General features: G+C 26.3%; 1 protein-coding gene across 9 annotated transcripts; it reads left to right on the forward strand.

Annotated features, from left to right (window-relative positions):
- Positions 1-931: 931 nt before the first annotated feature.
- On the forward strand, positions 932-21,095 carry LOC113555533 (protein phosphatase 1 regulatory subunit 12A). 9 transcript variants are annotated; one of them, XM_026959934.1, is made up of 20 exons: positions 932-1,872; positions 4,013-4,143; positions 5,126-5,244; positions 5,317-5,476; positions 5,546-5,690; positions 5,759-5,907; positions 6,119-6,309; positions 6,378-6,492; positions 7,726-7,860; positions 7,993-8,094; positions 9,792-9,890; positions 11,148-11,376; positions 15,589-15,720; positions 15,931-16,075; positions 16,358-16,530; positions 19,301-19,432; positions 19,491-19,598; positions 19,673-19,762; positions 19,914-20,034; positions 20,956-21,085. In XM_026959934.1, the coding sequence occupies exons 1-19, from the start codon at positions 1,648-1,650 to the stop codon at positions 20,001-20,003; spliced, it is 2,670 nt and encodes an 889-aa protein (XP_026815735.1). In that variant the 5' UTR covers positions 932-1,647; the 3' UTR covers positions 20,004-20,034; positions 20,956-21,085. The 9 variants fall into 9 exon arrangements, with proteins under 9 accessions (XP_026815735.1, XP_026815762.1, XP_026815744.1 ...); XM_026959961.1 differs by having other exon boundaries at positions 6,134-6,309; XM_026959953.1 differs by having other exon boundaries at positions 939-1,872; positions 6,131-6,309.
- Positions 21,096-22,879: the final 1,784 nt, after the last annotated feature.

Below are 22,879 nucleotides of genomic sequence, written 5' to 3' on the forward strand. Positions count from 1 at the left end.
TACTATGTTTTTGTTGTATTTAAAATGTCTATCAAAAGCAATTTATAGTTTATTATAAATTATCTCAATATTATAAAGATGTACATAATAGTTAATGCTGTAATAAAGTCTATGTCCAAATTATAGGTATATTGATTTTACCACAGGAAAGTACATTATTGAAGTATTAAATTCAAATTTAATTGAATACTGTTGCAAAATATTTTTTACCTATTATGCTCTTTTATTTTTAATTCTTTAATAATTGTATTAATTGAAATGTAAATATTTGTATAAATTATAAAATATGTTTAATTAAAAGTTAGAACTGTGATTTTTTTACAATAAATATATATATATTTTATTTTTTATTTAATGAAGTTTTGTCATTTATACATTCTTATATTAACAATATTTAAAAAAAAATTTCAGAATTCCTAATGTAAATATGCATACATGTTTGGAATATTTTATCAATTTTCCTTTCTTCAAAAGTTTGAAGAATTACTATTTAAAATAGTTTTTATAGATCAATACAATACATAGTAGGTACATGTTGAAATGGAAAGCAAAATTTAGAAATAGAAAGCACCGTAAAGGCTTAACTAAACAGGTATATTGATGATTAAGAAAGGAGAAGCCTAGAGTATTATTTATTTTTGTCGTAACTGATGGTGAACGGTTAATATAAAATTTAGAACGATAAAAAAATTAAACATCGTACACAATGGAAATAGATGCCAAAATTATAAAAAATATGTTCCAACATTTTTGGCTCATTTGGTTTTCGGCCTAAAAATAGTACCTGCTCGGTGTAAAAATGTAAATACCGTATTTTCGCTCAGTCTCCACAGTACGTTGCCCTGCCTCCCGCCCGCCATTCACATTTCACGCCACGACCGAGACTCAGACAGTATATAGTAACGTCGCGTTACACGTTACAGGTCGAAATACTCGTCGAATAAAGATAGTAAATATTATAATTACCGACTTTCGGTGCTAAAACCTACCACGACGGGGACAATATATTATTTCCCGCGCCCGACAGCACTGATTAATTTACCTTTATAATTTTAATTTTTTTTACTCACATTAATCAAGTGTGCGTGCGTGCGTGTGTATTATTTTTTTTTTTTCACTGATAATGGCCATCATCGCTATTACTATTTACTACAGTCTACAGTTAGTACTACTATAATAGTTACTACTACAACTACAATTCTGTCGAAGCTAAGCGGTGGTGGCGGCAGGCGGCAACAGCTAGGAACAGCTTCAGTGGTCCACCATCAGTTGTACAACTGTAGTCCACCGTTTTCTGTCTCGTCGTCTGAAATCCGCGTCGATCGCTCGACTGGCCGATGTGACCCTCGAAACAGTCTCGAACGTTTTACCCGCGATCTGTGCGAACAACCGTCGAGCCGGCGCGAGGACTGTGGTGCGTTCGACAGAAAACGGCTCTTGCTCCAGTCGTCGTGATTGTGCAAGCGCGCGCACGTCCGCGAAGGAGGATATTGTAATGTCGTTCGCGAGAACCTGTTGGCCGACCCTGTGCTCGGCCGCGGCTGTCTGACATAGTCGGTGCTCTCTGTTCCCGAAGACGGAGCCGACCGACCGTTGGTGGCCGCCGTTGTTCGCGCCTGACGCGGCAGGGCGCGATCAGTTGTCGCTATGTCGGCGTTGTTCAAGAGAGCTGAACAGTTGAAACGATGGGAGGAATCGGACACCAACCGAGAGTCGCCCTCCCGCAAGAACATCAAGACAGTGTCGTTCCCCATCGACTGCGCTTTCCTAGCATCTGTCTCGTCAGGCGATAAGAATGAGGTGAACAGCTTGCTGTACTTGGCCGCTGACATCAATGCTGCTAATGCAGATGGTCTTACAGCTTTGCATCAGGTAGGAGCTGCCGTCACAATAACATTCTGTTAGACGTGTTTGGTGTTTTAACTAGGTAATCAGATTTTTACTTATCTCGTACGTGTTTAATTTATTATTATTTGTAATTTTTAATCATAATTAACCAAGAGATGTTGATTAGGTATATCTATCTCTAGTTAGTGTAATAATATTTATATTTATATTGAATTTATGATTGGTATCAAATAATAGGCACCATAAGGTATTCAATATCTTTGTATTAGAGAGGTACCTAATCTATGTTCCTATAGTTAAAATACAATTAAAATTATATTTTGGCTTGACATTTGTTGTATAATTAATTTTTAAATTGCTGTGTAATTGTTTTCTCATTAGAGTAGAATTTATAGGAATGTTAAAAATATTTGGGTAATTAAAATTGTTTTTAAACAGGCATTCGTTTATTTTCTTTCCAGACATACTTGCACTAAGATTAATATGTAGGTAGTCCAAGGAATTATGCATGAATGGATTTAAAATGAGTTTAAAACAAAATAGAACAATTAACAACTGTCATGACTTGCACAATTAGTCTCAAAGCGGTACTAATAAATATACAGTAATTTTTGGAAACTGTAAATTAGTACCTAAAATATATATTTGGTTTGTGTTCATTAAACAAAATAAGAAAATAATTGTAATGATGGCTTAGATAATTTGTATTTTAATTGACACTTCAATACCTATTCTGTAAGAACTCACTAATCCTATTGTATTGAATATGGTAAGATCACAGAATATAACAAGACTTGTAAATTTCATCCAACCAATAATTGTATATTACTATATTATTTGCCCCTCTGTAAACACAACATAAACTTCCATAAATCTTGTTGTAATTTAATAGTTTTAAATATTAACTTATATTGTCCAATTTGCTAGGTAACTATTTTAATTAAGTAATATTTTATGTTTTCCTATACTCCATAACTTCTAGAAATGTAGTAATTAGTTTTATATTCTAATTATTCTATGTCATAAAATCAAATTTTAAATTTATTAGGTATATCTGTATTCTGTATATTTTATTTGAATTCTTATCTGATGTTATTTTGTCCATTTATGGTCACAGCATTGACCTACACCTACCTAATTAGATTTTCATTCTTGCTCTATTTGGTGTTGTCAACTAACTTTGGACACCACTGAAAAGGTTTCAAATACATTATGTAGGTTAAATACAAGGATATTTTTATTTCTAAATAATTTAAATATTTTAAACTATTGTTAATTCCTTTTATATCTGAAAATAATAATAATCTTCCAAAATTTGTAATTTTGAGTTGAATACTAGATTGAAATCATTATTACTCTTATACATAACATAATAGTTCATTTAAATCATTGCGATTATTATTAAAATATTTTATTCTGGTTGATATATAATTATTTTATTTCATTAATTTCAGTTTAATAAATGTCCTATACTTATTTTAACCTTCATAAATTACATTTTTATAATATGTACACTTAAGCATCTACATACCTGTTATATAAAATCCCTTACATCATAATTAATTTTAAAATATTTCAAATTGATGGTATAAATATTTTATTTGGTATTATATTCTAAATAAAAGTAACTACTTTAAAAAAAAAAAAAATTATGATTATATATTCAATAATTATGTATCACATTTGGTTTGATAAATAATTATCCCTTACATGTTGATTGTCAGATTCAATCTAGTAAAACTGCAACAATTGCATGTTTATATTTTATGTTTTGAGGTAATTTTATTTTTATGAAAAGTTGGCTGTTATTGACAAGGTATGTAAATTTATATGCATAATACATACGTTGGGGGGGGGGGGATAAAAGTCTTGAAGAATAAATAAAATTATAAAAAAAACATTTTAGTATATTATACTTAACTTTATACATTTTTTAAACTGGGATAAAATTACCTATATCCTCTATGATTAAGTTTGATTTTAGAAACTATAAATGTACCTACTCTTAAGTCATTGATTCATTTTCTAGTTAAGTGTACAAAATTAATTTTATAACTGATTTCGTTATACCTACATTCAAGAATAACTTGTATTTTTATAAAAATAAAATAACATATTATTAATATTTTATGTATAATTGTTATAATTTTACATTTTATTTTAGGCTTGTATTGATGATAACCTAGATATGGTTGAATTTTTGGTTGAACATGGAGCTGATGTGAATAGAGGTGATAAAGAAGGATGGACACCATTGCATGCAACAACATCTTGTGGATTTGTTAGCATTGCAAAGTTAGTATTGAGTTAAAACTAATAATGGTACTTATTAAAGTGTATATTTTCTGTATAATGTTAAGTATGTAACATATCCATTGATTTTTTTTATTGAAACACACTTTTTTTTGATACTCATAAATTATTTAAATGTTTGGAGTTATTGGATCATAGAGGCATTGAATATGTTAAACATTTGCATTGTATTTTTTCAATATTCGAATGGCAAATTTACTACTTACAGGCCATCAGTCATAGTTATTTTTAGACAACTCTTCACAATCTGATTTAAAAATGGGATTGTGGCTACTGTTAGAAGCAACTCTGTGGTGTTTGTAGACTTTGCCAGCTGGCTCTGCTTCTGTGTTTTACATAGCTTATACATTTTAAAAAAATTATGTTTTTAATAAGAAATGCTATAGGTTATTACATTAGAATATCAATGAATCTCTATTTTTTTTAATCTAATTTTTGACATAAAGAGTTTCAACCAATGTCTGTTATCATATTCTAAAACATAATAAATAATCTCTCTACTATTTTAATTAAAAATCTCTTATAAATTTATTAATGAATATGAAGAAAATGTTAGAATTTTCGAAGACATACAAATATACAAATATTTATTATTTATGATCTCTTGGAATTAATGTTTGTACATCTAGGTATAATTTTACAAACAAAAATTAAATATATTGCTATAATTTATAGGTTATATAATTGGTTATTATTAGTACTAACAGTATTTATAATCAACAATAATATATAAATATTTATTTTGATACTAAATTTTTTCCTTACCAATGAAAACCATATAATTTATAATATACAAACCTAACTAAGTTATGATTTATCAATACAATTTATTATAGTAAATTAATTAATATAATTAAATTTAATATTTGTTAATTCATTTAGATTTAAGTAGTACAAGTGCAATTTTTTCCAGTATAATTTAAATAATCGGAAGATAAAAATTCTAAAAAGTATTTATTTATAGATATTTACTAGAACACGGAGCAGACGTATCAGCAATTAATTGTGACCAAGAACTAGCTATTGACATTGCAGAATCTGATGAAATGAGAAAACTTTTAGAACAACATTTAAGAGATATGGGTAAATAAAAATTGATCACATTTTTAGTATAATACAAATATTTTTAATAAATATGTATATATATTTTTTAAGGCATTGACTGTGATGAAGCAAGGAACAAAGAAGAGAGACTGATGCTAAAAGATGCTCGAGAATGGATTAATACTGGTAAATTTAAGGATTCGCCTCATGCAACTACTGGTGCAATGGCAATACATGTTTCTGCTGCCAAAGGATATATCAAAGTCTTAGAGTAATATATTATAAAAATAATCAAATATTAATCAGTGGATTGAATTTCATGACAAATTTTATTTATTAGGCTTCTTATTCAAGCTGGTGCAGAAGTCGATTGTCAAGATTATGATGGTTGGACACCATTACACGCAGCAGCATATTGGGGTCAAAAAGAAGCTTGTGAAATATTAGTGGAACATTTTTGTAATATGAAAAAGAAAAATTTTGTGGTATTATATTATTGTAAATATTTTGGCCATATGAAAACTACTTAAACTCAATTTTTTATTTTTCAAAGGGTCAAACAGCATTTGATGTTTCTGATGAAGAAATGAAAGATTTACTAGATGAACTAAAAAAGAAACAAGCTTCTCAAAATAAAGATGCATCAGATAAAAATTACTTGATAAGTAATAAATTATCAAATTCTCAGAATCAAAAAAGAAGGTTAGTTGTAGCAAATAGGTTATAGCTTTTTCGCTATTGAATTGTTTTTTGGTAATTAGATTATTTCTTCTACCTTGTTTTATTATTAATATTGTTATTTTTTTTTTTTTTTTTTTTTTTATGCTTTTACTCTTTGCTTGTGTTTGCATGTTTTTTATGTGTTCTGCTTCTGTATTCCTGTTGGATGCTCTGTATCACAAAATCAATGTAGATCTTCAATCAGCAGGCTATCCGGTAATGACAAATCAACATTGAAAAAGGACAAAGAAACCGTATTAGATCGAAATCGAGTGATTAAAGAGGAAGAAGATGACGTTAAGATTAAGGATGACCCCACAATAAATCAAAAAGTTGAAATTCAACTTACACCTATTGAACAGCAGCCATCGGAAAATAGTATTGGTAACATTTACTTTATTAAACATTCCTTGTTGAAATAAAGAAATTCTTAATTTTATTATTATTGTTAGGAACTACAACGAAAGAATTCAAACAGCCTACTATCCCGTCATCAGACAATAATAATGAGTTAAAACCTCCCGAAGTTGTTTTGCGTAGAACACAAAGTTTTGAATCTGATGAAAAGTTAGTATTTTATTTTATAGTATTTTATTCATAGTAGCTTTCCAAAAATGAATTTAAAAGCTTGTCTTTTTTTTTATTAAATATTAAAGCATGTAAATTAATTGTAAGCATAACTAATACAAAAAAAAAGTCAAATTATAAATTTAATTTAATCTACAATTCTTATTATTAATTGATAATAAATTAATGAAATGCATAAATCTATTATGAGTCAATTAACTTGTGCTTATTCACAATTTTGATGAAAGATAAAATGATTAATTATATTATTTTTTAATGGAAGATGTTAATATTATGCATGCTTTAAAAATATATTTCAGTCGAGTTCATATAAATTGTTTTGAAGTTTTTGCTTAAGTATTTTTACTAGATAGTTGTTCAGAAAAAATAAATTGTTCATAAGATATCACAAATTACTAAATGTTAACTATCTCATTACTTATTTATTTTTATGAGTAAACAAACTTTTATACTCTTAAATAAATTAACACATATTACTCTCTTTTTTTTTTTTTTAACAACAACTTATTTTTAACACATATTTTAATCAATTTATTTTTTAAATGCTTGTTTATTTCTTTTCTATAATATTCTTAATTATTGAAATTTTTATAGTTAATTCTTTGAAATTTTAGATTTTGAATAGAATGATGAATTTATAGATTTTATAGTATTTAAAATTTTTTCAAAAAAATTGATTTTGTCATAATTTATATATGACTTGTAGATATTTGAAATTTTCACTCGTTTTTATATTAGCATTTTCTACACATGGTATAGAAATATTTTTTATATTTCTCTTTTCAATTAGCCCTTTTAAAATTTTGAATTTTGGGTAAATATAAATGTTTAAGCTTTAAAATTATGCAAAATATTTCACATTAGTTGTTTTTATGGCAATTTAATAATTTATAAGATACAATATATTCACAATCTATTTTTATACGTGATTACTGATAATAATTCAAATTATTAAATTGTCCATGTTATGTGATAGTTAGACAAAGCATACAACACATGTGGACTTATAAGTCTGTTTAGTGTTTAAGGTATCAAATAATTTAGATTTATTAATATAGTTTTTTTTTTTTTTTTAGTGTTTATTATGTTATGTGGTTACAAATTAATATTTTATGTACACAATTACTAATAATATATGTTTGAATTAAAAATGTAGAATGTGTGAATTAACATAATTTTGTTTGCACGCTTTGTGTGTCTGTATATGAGCAGGTTTTATCGACGTTATTGTGAGTTACGTGCTAAAATTAAAGGTAACTTGTGGGGAGTTATACATCCTTCTCCATCTACAGCATGTGCTTCACCTCCTATGAGAACTGCTTCATTAAAGGAAAAACCTCTCTCAAGGTATTTACAATTGATGATATGATTATTTTAATATTTTATATTGGAAAGTTGTAATCTCTATAATAATGAATTTAGAAGGTATATATTTTTGAACTATACTTACACCTACTCAACATATCTTTTGATTTTTAGGCGGAACAAAAGTAATTTTAGAGACGATCAAACAAATTTAGCAACTGCACAGATCAGTTTAAATTCAACTGAAACAGCTCATCCAACTTCCAATATTCGCAGGTAATATTTATATTATTTATTTTAGATTTTAGTTCTAAATATAATTGAAAGGGTTTTTTTATTTTAGTATTTTACTTTTGTACTTAAATTTAGTTTTAAAAAGTCTAAAAATTATACTGGTTACACATCTAATAATATATTAGTTTGTTTTTCATAGATATTTAATAAATAATAATAATTTAATATTTCTTCAAAAATTACAAACTATTATTAATTATTATACAACAGTTAAGTGAAGAATTATGAGAATTTTAATACTTTGTAAGTAAGGTTGTATATTGAATAAGTTTTTATATGTTGGTCCTTGTCAATACATTTTTTAAATTTAATATTTAAAAAAATGATAACTTCATTAAAATTCATAGTATTTTTGAAATAGGTAGGTACCTAAATTTAAACTAAGATAAATAAAATTGATGGTTTAGTGGTGTTCCTTAAAAAATATAATATGTAAATTGTATAAATTATATACCCCATTAAAATTTGCTTAACATTTTTTTAATAAAATATTGTGCCATGAATAAATTAATATATTTATTAAATCAAACTCATTATATTGTACATGTTTAAACAGTTGGTCATACAATGTCCAGCATTGATAATATTAGAATGAATAATAATATACTCCGGCCATCGAGAGAGCACTTTTCAGTGGCGACTAAAATTCATCCACTCTCGCGCATTCACACCTGATTACGTAGTAGACTGGGAGATATTTAGGTATAAAACCGTGGAGCTCAGTCATTTGGATGCGCGAAGGAGTAGTGCTCTCTCTGTGGCTGGAGTATAGTATTATAGCATTATTGTGTAATTTTACACAGTTTTTCAGGTTTAATAACTATTTAAAATAAAAAAATAAAAAGTATTGTTAACCCGGCATTAGTTGTGCTAGTTTACATTATGTCATTAGTCGCACAGCGGTCTTTTCAACCGCGTTATAATTTTCAAGTATATAATCAAAAAAACGTTTCATACATTTTTAAAAATTTTATTAAAGCAAATCAATTTTCATACTACTTTAATAACTTATAACTTTATTTATAAAAATAAAATGAAACTGAAAGTTACTTCCTTTTACGTAAACGGGTTCCTAATTTGAAAACAAAAAGTAATGTACTAGTTTTATGATATCTCACTCTTATCTTAGTTTAATCAATATATAAGAAATTAATTGTACTTAGGATATTATTATATTATTTTTAATAACATTTTTAAAAAGTATACTGAATATCAATGATTGAAATATAAAATTTAAGATCTTATCAAAGATTTAAAAAAAAGTTTGGTTATTTTGATCGTAGCGCGACTAACAAAAAATATGTATACTAAACAAAAACGTCAATTTAAATTATACTTATAGCAATAAAATACAAATCTCATGAGGGATCTATTAAAGCCTGGTATAATAAAATATTAACCCACCCCATTCCAAAGAAAAATCCTGACTGCTTTTACATTATATTATGTTTCTAACATATTGGTATTTTAATAAGTTAAATAAATAAAAACTCATTTTCTAGTTGTGTAATCATTATAATTGAAATTTCTGTTTTTTTTTTCTCAACATTTTTATTCAGCTTTATTATGCAAAAATGTTCTATTTATATAATACATTAATCTGTATCTATTTAATTTTTCTAATTATATTTTTTAGTTTTAATATAAACTTAGCAATAAATTATGTTTAATATTATTAGTGGTGTCAAAGCATTTATCAGTGGTCTCCAAATGCAACAGAAACAATCAGAAACAACCCATAAAATAGTCCCTGGGAACATCTTTAAAAACTTTTTCAAGTTTGTCCTTGAAAATAGTATACTATTGTTTGGTTTATGAAATAACATTATTTCTGTGACAACTGCTTATTGACATATTTAATTATACCAGAACTCGGAATCCAAATATAGATATTAGATTATTGTTGATTTATAATAATTCAAATATTAAATTATTATTAGCTGAACATTTTTATTAGACTTTACATGTTAAATTATTAATTATTATATTAGAATCATAATAGTCTTATATAATAATTAATGAAAACATATATCATTATTTTAATAGTAAATCGTTTTAGTATAATAATAAATAATAATTGAAAGAACCAGTTGTTAAACACAAATAAAAGTAATAACTTAAGATTAACATTTCCATCCATCACTATTTCAACTATTTTATTATACTATTGTTTATTAATACTTTTACTAATTAACAATTAAATTATCTACCAACCTATTGAGTTATAAAACCTGATTATAATATTATATAGTGTATATTTGTATGATTATAATTTTTATCCTAAATTCTGAGTGCAACTGATGAATGTATTGATTTTACAATGCTGTGTGTGTGTGTGTTTTTTTTTTTTGTTGTTGTGCACAGATAGAAAAATACTCAGGACTTCAGTTTTATCAGTAGTTTCTGGTTATAACATGATATGAGTATACACTATTATAATAATAGATAATAAAATAAATTCTATATTCTTGACAAAAATGAATTCATCTTACCATATTAATATATTATTATATAATAATATACTAACTATTTAAATATATAATCAAGTATACTTATTAGGTGATATATTTAATATGAGATATACTCAGCTTCTACAATACAGTTGAGTCTTAAATGGTAGTGTGGTACCTACTTTTTTAAATTTAAACATTGTAATTAATACATTCTTAGTTAAAGCTAAAATTAAGTAATACCAAACAATTTTAGCTAATAAAATATTAAAGAAAAATAATTATAATTTAAATGCTCTAATATTGTAGTGTACTTGTAAAGTAAAGTTAAAACATTTTTATTAATTCATACACAATTATTGGAATTGTATGTAAAATATTTTAAATATAAATATTATAGGATGGATTCCAAGTTCTATGTTTATTAATTTATTTATGTTTAAAATAAAATTTGAGTTATATGTTTAAACTAACTACATTGTCATTTATCATTTATCAATATTTGTTTTGTGCATTTGTGTATTTAGTTTAATATTTGTTTATAATATTTTCTCAATAATTACGTTAATATGTTTTTTTATTTAGGTCATTTGTTCCTCCGGTTAGAGATGATGAATCAGAAACTCAACGAAAAGCACATGCTAAACGTGTTCGAGAAACTAGACGTTCCACTCAAGGAGTAACTTTAGAAGAACTTAAATCTGCCGAACAAATTGTTAAGCAAAAAAATCAGGATACCAGTAAAAGCAAGTTAAACAACTTTCACCAAGTAGAAACAAATAATAACTCCACAAACAATATTGGAACACCACAAGTAAGTGAAATGATTATTTATAAACATACTTACTACCTATTAGTTTTTCTTCAAGAAATTGTAAATTTAAATCAAGTAAAACTTAATAAATTGTATATCCTAGCAATTATAGTAAATTTTTCCATTTAAAAATAAAATATACGTTCAATCTTGTAATATTATTCATATTATGGAGCTATGTATTTATTGGTAATTTTATGATTTTTTATTTATTTATTGTTTGAAAAAAATGTTCATATCAGAAATAAATATTTCAATATTAACAATGATTTGTGGTAAAAAAATTGAATCCAGATTGTTCTATAACATTTTCTAGGTATAAAAGTTTTTTTTTTTCCATCGTGTTAAAATATTTATCTATTACCAAAAATCTTTAAAATGTAATACAATATTTTCTACAAGTTATATTATTCTTACAAAACTTATAAAATATTGAAAATAAGGTAATTCTAATTTTTTTTAACCGTTAGAAGTGTATTTTGATAAACTGTGAAAATCTCAAAAATGTACATTCTATTTCATGAGATTCTCTTTATTTAATATTTGAAAAAATAATAAACAATTTCTCAAAAATTGTTTTTAGTAGTCATGTTGTTTAATTTCAATTTATAAAATTAAAACATACAAAAAATATTTAAAATTTTGAAAAACATTTTACATGCATTATATCAAATATGAATTATATTTGTTTTATAGTTTATATTTATGGTTTTATAAAATAACAAAAATAAACACATATATAAATGTGTAGTGTGTTATGGATGTATCTGCTTATTTATACTTTATAGATTAATCTATTATTATAATATTAATTATTAATGTTGTAAATTCTGAGCGGAGCAACAAATGTATTGATTTAGATTTTATTATAATGTGTGTGTGCATTGTATTTTTTGTATCTATTCCCAAGTTTTGGAACAGTAAAAATGCTTCAATATTTAACTTTGAAAGTGAAAGTTGAAAGTTAGCAAATTAAATCTAGTTAGTTCTAAAATAAACAAGTAATTGTACTATGTTGACTTGAAAAATTTCATAAAATATTTATATTATCTATTATCTATTATATTGAAGAGATTAAGTTCTTTTTGAGAAATTAAAAAAGAAACTGAACATAAACAGCAATAAATATTTAAATGTAAAATAATTATTTTTGTTATTTTCAAAAAAAATACTTCTATAAATATAGTAAAATCCCGTTATAACAAACTTCAGGAGACTGATTTTTTTTTGTTGTTATAACGGAAATTTTGTTGCAACGAAAATTTGAATAAATTCTTTATAAACCTTGCTTTTCGACAGTGGACTTCTATGACTTTCATTATAACTCGATTTTTCGTTATAATGAGAATTTAGTGTATTTATAAAAAAAATCATGGTTTTGTCAAAAATATGAAAATTTAATACAAAGATCCATATAAAATATTTATAGCAATTTAAATATATATATATATATATATAATTTTAAATATTCAAAGTTAAAATGTTGACTATGTTAAGCATGAACGTAGGTAAAAGGGGGTTTTAGGGTGTCAAACACCCCCCGAAATTAAATAAAACAATTGTATTATTTAATACATACAAATAAATTATTCATAATTTTATAATATTAATATAGATTTAGACAAAAACCTTCTTTGAAAATATTTCCTACCTACGCTCATGATGTTGGGTATAAGGTATTGAAATTCCATACTGATTTTAGTTATTTTGTTGTAATTTAAAAAATATAACTTATAGGAGACTTAAAAATTTTTGCCGTTCCATATTTTATTATTTGTGATAAACTTTAATATTTTCAAAATATTAAGTTTAATTTTAAAGTATTTATATCGTCCCAACAGTTCTAAGGTCTATATTGACTGAAAAATGTTATAAAAGATATTTAGTAATGTTATATAAATAAGCTTATAAGTATTATTATTTAGTAAAATATTTGATTTATTTTTACGAAGCATAGTTCAATCTATAGTAGGTATTACTAGTAAAAAATAAATTATAAATATAATATAATAAAATATCTTTTGAAATATAGGCTGCCCATCTCTGCTCAGAATCTTTTTTTTTTTTTGTACCTATTCAATGATTAACCATTGAATTTAAATATACCACATCTATTGCAGTAATCTACTCAATAAAAAGGAAAACATGACACCTATTATATAAAAGAGTGACTTCCCTGGGGTTTTTTCTTAATATATTGAATACTATCTTCAGTTTTACATAACTATTTATAGAATAGTCGGGACTTAATAATATATTAAACACATTTGTAAGAACACTGGCTCATTATTAATTATAATATTATTTTGTCTACAGTTATAATATATTATTTATAAAAACTAAAGGTTTGTTTTCACTATATTGTGTTGAATATAATATTCAACCTGTATGTAATGATTATTACTTACATAACATTAAACATACTGAACACAACACAACATAGTGAAAATCTGCCTAAAAAAAATATGGTACTTAAGTGTACTGTGTCCATCTTAAAAATATACAACATAGCAATTTTGCATTTACCAAAATCCATTTTGTGTTATACCTAGCTGTAATATAAGAGTTTTTTTCCTGTTAATGTATAGTTGGCCTATTATCAAATTCAAAGGTTAAAATATTATCTGTATTAACTTATATGTTTTTTTTTTAATATTTTGTAAAATATTAAAATTTAAAAATGCTTATAATTATCTATAAAATTAAAGTAGCAAAAATATGCAAACTTTATTAATGATAAAACACAATTTATATTTTTTAATTTAACAATAGACAAATTTATCTATAACATGAAACCAAAATACAAAATGGATGCCTCTGAACACAAATTTGTTATGTTTTAGACAAACAAACAAGATAGACAACACATGTGGATTGTGGTTATTAGGTATACTTAATGGTAAAGTTTAAACATAATATGACCTATTAACAGTTTTTATGTATAATATATATCTACATTAAAAATGCATTTAGTATTATACATCATTGTTATTTATCACATTATTCTTTATAATACATTTTTATAATTTAAAAATCCTCAAATAAAGATCTTCTAAATAATGGATTATTGATTTGTCCTCTGTGTATTTGTGTTTTCCTCTGATATAGATATTTGTACTTTAATAATATTGAATACAAAACAAAGACAATTGTTTATTAGGATTATTCTCATTTTGATAAGTTTTTCTGCAGGTGTATAATTTTTATTTTATGAATTTCCCTAGTGACTTTTTATTAATTTTTCATAACAATGTCATACTTTTATGATAATTAGTAAATAACACAATTCATTTTTATTGTCGATTTGTTAGTTATACACTATCTTAGATTTCACACGTTTATCTGTATCAAAATCATTACTTTAAATGTAAAATGTATTAATTTATTAGTTGTCATTATAAATAAGCATTTATAAACTAAATTGTAACACTTTGTGTTGTTCAAATATCTACTAAAATTTTGAAAATTTGCCAAAATATTGAAAGTTTTAAATTTCAATATTCTTATGACCCATTTTTTAGTTCCAAATAAAAATAAATATAATGTAATGAAACATCTACATGTTAATTTTAGAACCATAAAACCATTTTTCATGTTAGAAATGTTATACCAAACTTAAATGTATAATGACTTATGAATAAAAAAACTATTTTAAAATTAAAGCAGTGCAAAATTTGAGTAATTCTTTAATATTTATATTTATATTAATATCTTTTTATAGTTTATATTTAATAATATTAATTAGAACACAATATTTTAAAAACTTAATTCAAATTTAATTATGTTAAGCTTTGGATAGAAAAGTATTATAGCATAAGCTATATCTACATGAATAAAAAGAATATAGTGTTCACTATACACTATAAAATAATTGAGTTAACATTTTGATCAAGTAAAATTTTTTTTAAATATTTTTAATTAAATAAAAATCATTATTCTTAAAATATTCTAATCAGTTATCACTGTAATCAGTATTTAATATTATTTTTTAATCAGTTCGTTTTTTTTTAATATTAGACAAATATAATTATAAATAAGTGGTTTTACGAGTTATTGAGAGATTTAGGAATTATAATAGTGATTTACTTTTTTTTTTTTTGTACGTAATATTAAATTATGACTTGGGAATGTTACTTTTTTACTCTCTTTAAACAATAGATTAGTAGATACTATTATACGTCATTATTACTATCTAGTTTAATAATTTGTCAGGCTAAAAAAGAAGAGCATGTAACTGTTACGGCTACGATTACTCCATTGCCCCGAAATATTCCGTCTGATATGCCAGATAGCTGTTTGGAACGAAGGCCGTCTTGGAGACTTAGGGTCGAAAACGGCAGCAAGGTTTGTTGACATTTCCGTGTGTTAAGGAATTTATGGTCCCGTTTGAATTATGTGAGTTTTGTGATGATTTGAAATGTTCTAGAGTTGTTATTATTTTTTGCTATGTCTAACAACGTGATTTGCACTGTGTTTATGTGTTTCTGTTATAAATTTAATTTTATTAGGTATTTTTAATTACATGTGTTCATATGACTGTATTGATTTTTACAGTTTTTGCTTGAAGATGCTCGATCTAATGAAGCTGTTCCAAAACCTCCAATAAAGTCACACATTCCGTCAGCTCCTGATGCTAGTGCAGACACAACTGTTACGTTACCATTAAGGCGTCCTTCACCTAAAGAAATTGACGATAAAGGTAATTTTTTTAAGTTTACACGACTTTTAATAGACGTCATTGGTGTATCGTATATATATAAATATTGAATGTAAATTCTGGCCAATATCCAACTCGTCATTATCTTAGTTTTCTAGCTTTGTAGCTACTTAATTTAGTACACATTAAGTGTAAATAATGAATAATTTATTAAATGTTTATTGAGTTTATAGTCACATGCTCAAATTCCATTTTTACTTGTAGAATTTTATTTTAATTTCATTGATTTTAATATAGTTATTTGATGTTTTTCTTTTTATACAGATCAAGATAAAGAAAATGAATTCCGCAATCATCAAGCCACTCAAGCAGTTATACAAAGAAGGAAGAGGCCAAAACGAAGATCTACCGGAGTAGTTCACGTTGATTTGGATGAAATTGATCCAGACAGACAAGACACCTCTTCTTGTGGCGGTACCGATGATAGTATCGGAGAGGTAAAATTTTTATAAATTTGTATACCTATTGACGCTATAGGATAATAATTCGGTCATTATATTATTGCTGTCATAACAGCAGTCATCTATGTAGAACAAGTTTAATGAAGTAAAAAAAAAAATTATTATAATAGTTAAAAATTGGGGTTTTTCCAATTATTGTTTTTGGATGTACGGTGAAAAGTTTGACTAATGAGTTATGTGTCGTTTGATATTTTTGGCAACTTTTAGTTTTCCTTCAATCATTTATTTAGAACGGCTACAATAAGTCAGTCCTATGTCAAATAACGCCTTCTCTATTGCATACATATGTATGCAATTCTATTTTCGATTCAGCTAATGTTCTCCGTAGTAAAATTCTATTTTTATTTTAAACTTGGCTTCCGTCAAATCAAACCCGTATTAAACGAATTAAAAACAATACATACGCGATTTCTAAAATAAAAGTTTTTATTATTACCCCGAACACCTCTTTGTCGTCCATTGGCCACAGGGGCCCTTCTCCTCTCCCACTCGAAAGTTTGGTATCGTACATCGTAAACGTCCACAACAATAATCGTATAATAATTTGCCGCGTACTATACGTCGTAGCTAAGGGCACGTTTTTTAAATCGGGCCTTTTCATTAGACCGAAAATAGATCATGGTCACTATATGTACGTCAGCCTCGGCTCCACGCGACACGTCGTTTATTTGCTCTGCGCTAGTGTTCGCCGTGGTGCAGTGATTTCAGACTTTAGTACTTCGCCGCACGTTGTCCGCCGGTGAACAAATCCCACGCAACCGTGTCTTACCTTACAGATCCGCCATGAGCTCTTATACCAACAATATCCGGAAGCCCCGACCGTCATCCTCGTCATCATCCTCTTCGTCTTACGCCAGGCCTAGGAGTGTTTATAGTTCTCCGTCCCGGAACAGCGCCATGTACTCGTCCTTAGGCCTGTCCGCGCCCTATCTCGGCACGTCGTCCTACTCGTCCACCATTCCTTCATATTCCACGTCCACTTATGGCGGCACCGCTTCCGGGTACGGTGGCCTAACTATAACCCCGTCATCGTCGTCTCCCAGTTTTTCATCGTATTCCGGCCGGACCGCGTCCCCGTCGTCGTCGCTACACTCGCACGCCTCCTCGTCTTCCCGCAATTCACACGTCTCGTCATCGTCTCGACACCCTCATGCCTCCCTTAAACGAAACTACTACCAAAGTCCGCTGTCTAGATTTGACTCGTCCACATCGTTGGCGTCTAGTAAGAGTTACGGATCCGAGGGATACGCGGTAAGCGAGAGCTAAACGCGCAGGACAATAATATAGTAGAATGTGTTTGTGTGGTTTTTAAGATGGTTTGTGTATTACTGATTAAATATAATAATAATTAAATTAAAAGAAAAATCCATTTTATCACTTCCACCAAGCACAGAAAAAAAGCCGACACCATTATACTTTATTATATTACGAGTGATTTACTGATCTACTTATCAGTTTTACGCGTGAATGTATGATCTATTTAGTCAATCCATAACCAGTGCAAGATTACCGAGAAATAATAGCATACATTTAGGTCCCATCATACTATCATATCCACAGGTATTGCTTACTAACAATATTGACTCTAATTTGGTAGCTTAGAGCATAGTACAGCTAGGGTCCTAATATTGATTTTTTATGGATTGCAATAGTCTTAAAGTAAACATAATTTTTATAATTATTACTATAGCTAAACCATGTTTTATTAGACATAAACTATAATTTTCTAATTATAAATTTACATAAGTAATCCTACTAACCTGGTTCCCTGATTAGGTACCTGTATCTTAAAATAAATAAATAAAAGGCAAATAAATTAAAAACAAGACATATAAGACGTAAATCTAAACTATTGTATACAAATATAATTAAAATATTAAATTAATTTTTTGTTTAATTACGTATGTCTTAAATTAAAAGCTTGGTTAAATAAAATTTTGGACATTTATTTAAATGAAATTAGATAAATTAGATTTAATTAATTATAATTAATCTAAATTTTTAATTAGGACTAAAATCATATACAATATTCAAAGTTGGTTGTTTTTTGTCTAATAAATAAATAAATAAACATAAAATAAGATCACTAGAAAAAAATAGTGTTTTGAATAACAAGTTAAATATTAACTTTGACATAATACAAATTGTAATAATTATTTAATATTAAAAATGTAAATATAGGTGTTATGTGAATAAAGTACTTATTCATAGCAATTAGTGTAAAATAGTCATAGGCATTTTCATAGTTATGAAACCATTGTGGTACTTAATTAAATTAAAAATCAAACAAATCAAGACATCCGATTTCGTTACCTACTATTATTAATTATAATATCACTATAAATAACTGATTGTAGAAAACATTTAAAAACATGAAAATTACGTTATTGCACATACATCAGCAAAATATCGTTAGCTAATTATTTAACTTATGTGAATTGTAATTTTTCCATTTTATCGATATTGGTAAACGACTTTAGTAATTATTCTTTAAAAAAATTGAATTTTAATCTCCACGATGATGATGCGTGTCAATATTTTTTATATAATATCATTATTTATTCAATAGAAATATTGAAGATTGTTTCCCTCTCTCCGTAGAAAAATTTCTGTAAGCGCTTGTAATTCTCGCCCTTTTAAGAAATCCCAAAAACTCCATTAATCGGTGGTCATGTGTCATCGTTATTAGCGATTTATGCAACGTATATTAATTTCACTGTTGTTACTCGTTTCTTATTGGTTTCAGAGTGGCGGGGATACTAAGTCTAGTCCATCGTCGCGGCTCGGTTCAATATCGTCATTACAAGACAGTAAACCCAGTAGCGCTGCAAATTCTCCCGGTTCGTGCTCCGAGAACGGCGAAATCGATTACAAAGCTGTGAGTATTCATCACGTTTACACAATTCCTGTTTGTTCATTATTCCGTTTCGATTTAGTTGTATGAAGAAGTAGTTGTTGATAACGAACGATTGAGGCGACAGTTACAGAAGACTGAAGAAGACCTACTAGAAGCCAAGATTACTATAGAAAAACAGTCGACCAATGTAAGAAACATAATTATTTACCACTGCAAATGAATTTCAGCTGTGATTAATTTTATATTGATTGAATGTTTCAGGCAGGAAAAAGCACGACATTATCGGAAACGGAAAAACGTGAAAGGCGGGCTATGGAGAGAAAACTATCCGAGATGGAAGAGGAACTCAAAGTAATTATGTATTTTAATTTTTGGGCCATGAAGAAAATTAAAACAAAATAAAATGTCTAGCCCTGTCTATAAGTAAAAATAGACTTATTATCCATGTTGCTATTTGTGTTAGAAAATATTTAGAGCTTATACTTGAGTTTATGTTATCTAGCAATTGCAAAAGTTGAAAGCAGAAAATGAACGGCTCCGAACTGAGAACAGAGCCCTTACCAGAGTCGTTTCTAAACTTACTCATACCTGATAATGCGAACACTTCATTTTTTTAATTTTATGTATGTAGATAAAGTGCGACATTGAATTGTCATGATTGTGTGCTGTTTTTATGCTCAGTGTGTTTGTAAATTCCCATTCCAATTGGTCTACTAATAAATTAATTTTCATTTTATCAAAAGTGTATAAAACTTGTTTGAGCTTTTCAATGATCATAATTTATCAATCTCAATGGTATAATTAACACTAATACACTACCCACTTGTCTAGCTTATACTACCAACCAATTTTTTGGTATGAATTTTGTTATTTGGTATTTGAATTGACTTATCAAAATATTTAAAGGCAAGTTATGAACATTTATATGACTCATATAGGTAGCTCACTTGAATAAAATTAATTTGTCAATAAATGCTTATGAAATGCTCTGGATAATATTCTTAGTCTAATAGGTCAATTTACCAAATTATTGAAACTAGAATCACAAAATTGATTCTTACATAAATTTACTCTAATGTACGTTAGTGTATTACTGAGACAACATGTGCGGACATAATTTTGTCTTCATATTAACTTATTAGTTATAATCTAAATGAATTTCATTTTTTAAATTGTTTCTAAAATGATATTGTAATAGTAAACATAATATAGTTATTTTCAAAACATTATTTGTTTAATATCATTTTTGTTTTCATATTATTTTTTTTAGATTTTAATTTTTAGCTTATTATGATTTGTTCTCACATTGAAACCTTATTTTAAAATAAATATGCCTAATCAGTTAAATGCTTAGCTGTAAGAAATGCGAAATTTGCATTAATTGATATATACAAAATACTATATAATATACTATAAACTTAGCTTGATTATTGCTAAACCTAACAATGTTTATGTTTTACTGTGGAAAGCTTATTTTGATTTTCTTTAAATATTCAAAATTTGTTTATGGTTTTTTTTATGATTAATGTTGTTCATTTTTACAGCAAATGGAACAGTTACGCCAAGAAAATCAGAGGTTAAAAGATGAGAATGGTGCTTTGATTCGAGTAATAAGTAAACTTTCAAAATAGTGATACATTTTTTCTTAGACTAAATAATTTAAATATTAAATACCTACAAAAATAACTGCTTTTATTCATATCATAAACATATATATATATATATATATAATTAGCATTCAGTATTAATTCATTTTGTCTAGAAGCTATTTTTATAATAAATTCGTACTTATATATTATTGTAATTTGTATCATACTTGTTTTTTTTTTTTTTTTTTTTTTTTATTATTCGCTACCCAACAGATCTGATATATATTTTGTATTTATTACGATATATACAATGATAAAATAAAAATAGTGATCTTGTAAACAACTAACCCAAATTTCATTAATTTTTATTACCTAGATTAAAAAAAATGTATTATTATTTTTTTTTTTTAAATTATATGAATACAAATTAATTAATATTTTAATGTATATACTACATACCATTTTTCCTCGTGTATACTATTTTATATAATTATGTATTTTGTTGTTCTGTTGTATGCGGATGTTTATTTTGGTATACAATGAAAATTAAAAAAAAATAATTGACCGCATTTAAAAATGTTTAAATATATATTTTGTTTTTATTCTGTTATATACCTGTTTATTTTTTCCATTACTCATGTATATAATCCATAAAAATACAAATATCAGTGTTGTAAGGTATCAGATTGGAAAAAAATAAATATATTATTGCAGTAGAATCTCAATAATCCGACATATCTGACCAGAGTACTGTTATACTGTTATTAATAGAGGTTAATAATTTGAGTATAGTTTTTTTTTTTAATATGCCCATTTGTCAACTTCTGTTGATATTATATGGTCGTGATGTAGTAAGATCAATTTTCCAATATTGTCTTTTAAATATGTTTAACATATTGACAAACAGTTATGAATAAGTTCTGCTATAGCAGTATTGTTGATCAGTAATAACTCTACATCACACTTTTGAATACTGCAATACTCAAAAACCCATTGAAAAGATACTACTACTATTGTAGTGGTATTTTCAATGATATTAGAATATAATAAACCAAGATGTACTGTCTCTAAACAGCATAAGACAACAATTGGACACTGAAAAAATAAAATAAAGCAGATATAATTTTTCTTAAAATAATCATGTTATAATACATGTTTAATTTCCAAAAGTTAGAAATAACTACATTATTTTTCTTAATAGTTATATTTAGACCGTAAGTTATATCCATGGAATTATATCGTTGATAATAATAAATGTGTTTATCAGTATTATAACTTATAAACTATAAGTATAAATGTTTTGCAAATTTCACCTAGAGTTGCAAAAACTGAATTATTTAAATCAAAAAGAGAAAAATTGCAAATCAGTACTAAAAAACAGCCACTATCAAGAACCTATCTCAGTACTCAAAAACATTCTAAGAAACAAGTGTGCATTTTAAAAATTATAAGATAATTTATCAAAAATAAAAGGTAACAAACACATTTGCAGTGTAAAACATGCGTTGTACTCTATGCAGGTAAATGTTTTGAAAATCAGCATAGGATCATTAATTACATACATAAGATTTCTGTTATTTGATATATCACAGTTTTTATTATTTTCTATAATATTTGGTGTAAGTTAAGGAAATTTATTTTATTTATATTTTATTACTCCTATAACGGTACTATAATACTTTTGTCATATGTACATGATATATTTCATGTAATGGGACACTACTGCTATAGCAGCACTAAAACATTGATTTATTTAAATGTATTTATTATTAATAAACCTCACTATTCGTCAATGTGTTAAGGACCTTCACCTACCAATCACATTGATTGAACTATGAATAATAATTTTGATCCTTATCTTGGACTGAGAACAAATATT

The sequence above is a fragment of the Rhopalosiphum maidis genome, chromosome 1 (assembly GCF_003676215.2).
Source record: "Rhopalosiphum maidis isolate BTI-1 chromosome 1, ASM367621v3, whole genome shotgun sequence".
Classification (NCBI taxonomy): domain Eukaryota; kingdom Metazoa; phylum Arthropoda; class Insecta; order Hemiptera; family Aphididae; genus Rhopalosiphum; species Rhopalosiphum maidis.

Excerpts from the sequence above, each read along its gene's own strand:
- LOC113555533 (XM_026959934.1), top strand. The coding sequence starts at position 1,648 with ATGTCGGCGTTGTTCAAGAGAGCTGAACAGTTGAAACGATGGGAGGAA. Across the intron at positions 4,144-5,125 it reads GGATTTGTTAGCATTGCAAA|ATATTTACTAGAACACGGAG; the intron begins GTTAGTATTGAG and ends ATTTATTTATAG. Across the intron at positions 16,076-16,357 it reads TAAAGAAATTGACGATAAAG|ATCAAGATAAAGAAAATGAA; the intron begins GTAATTTTTTTA and ends CTTTTTATACAG.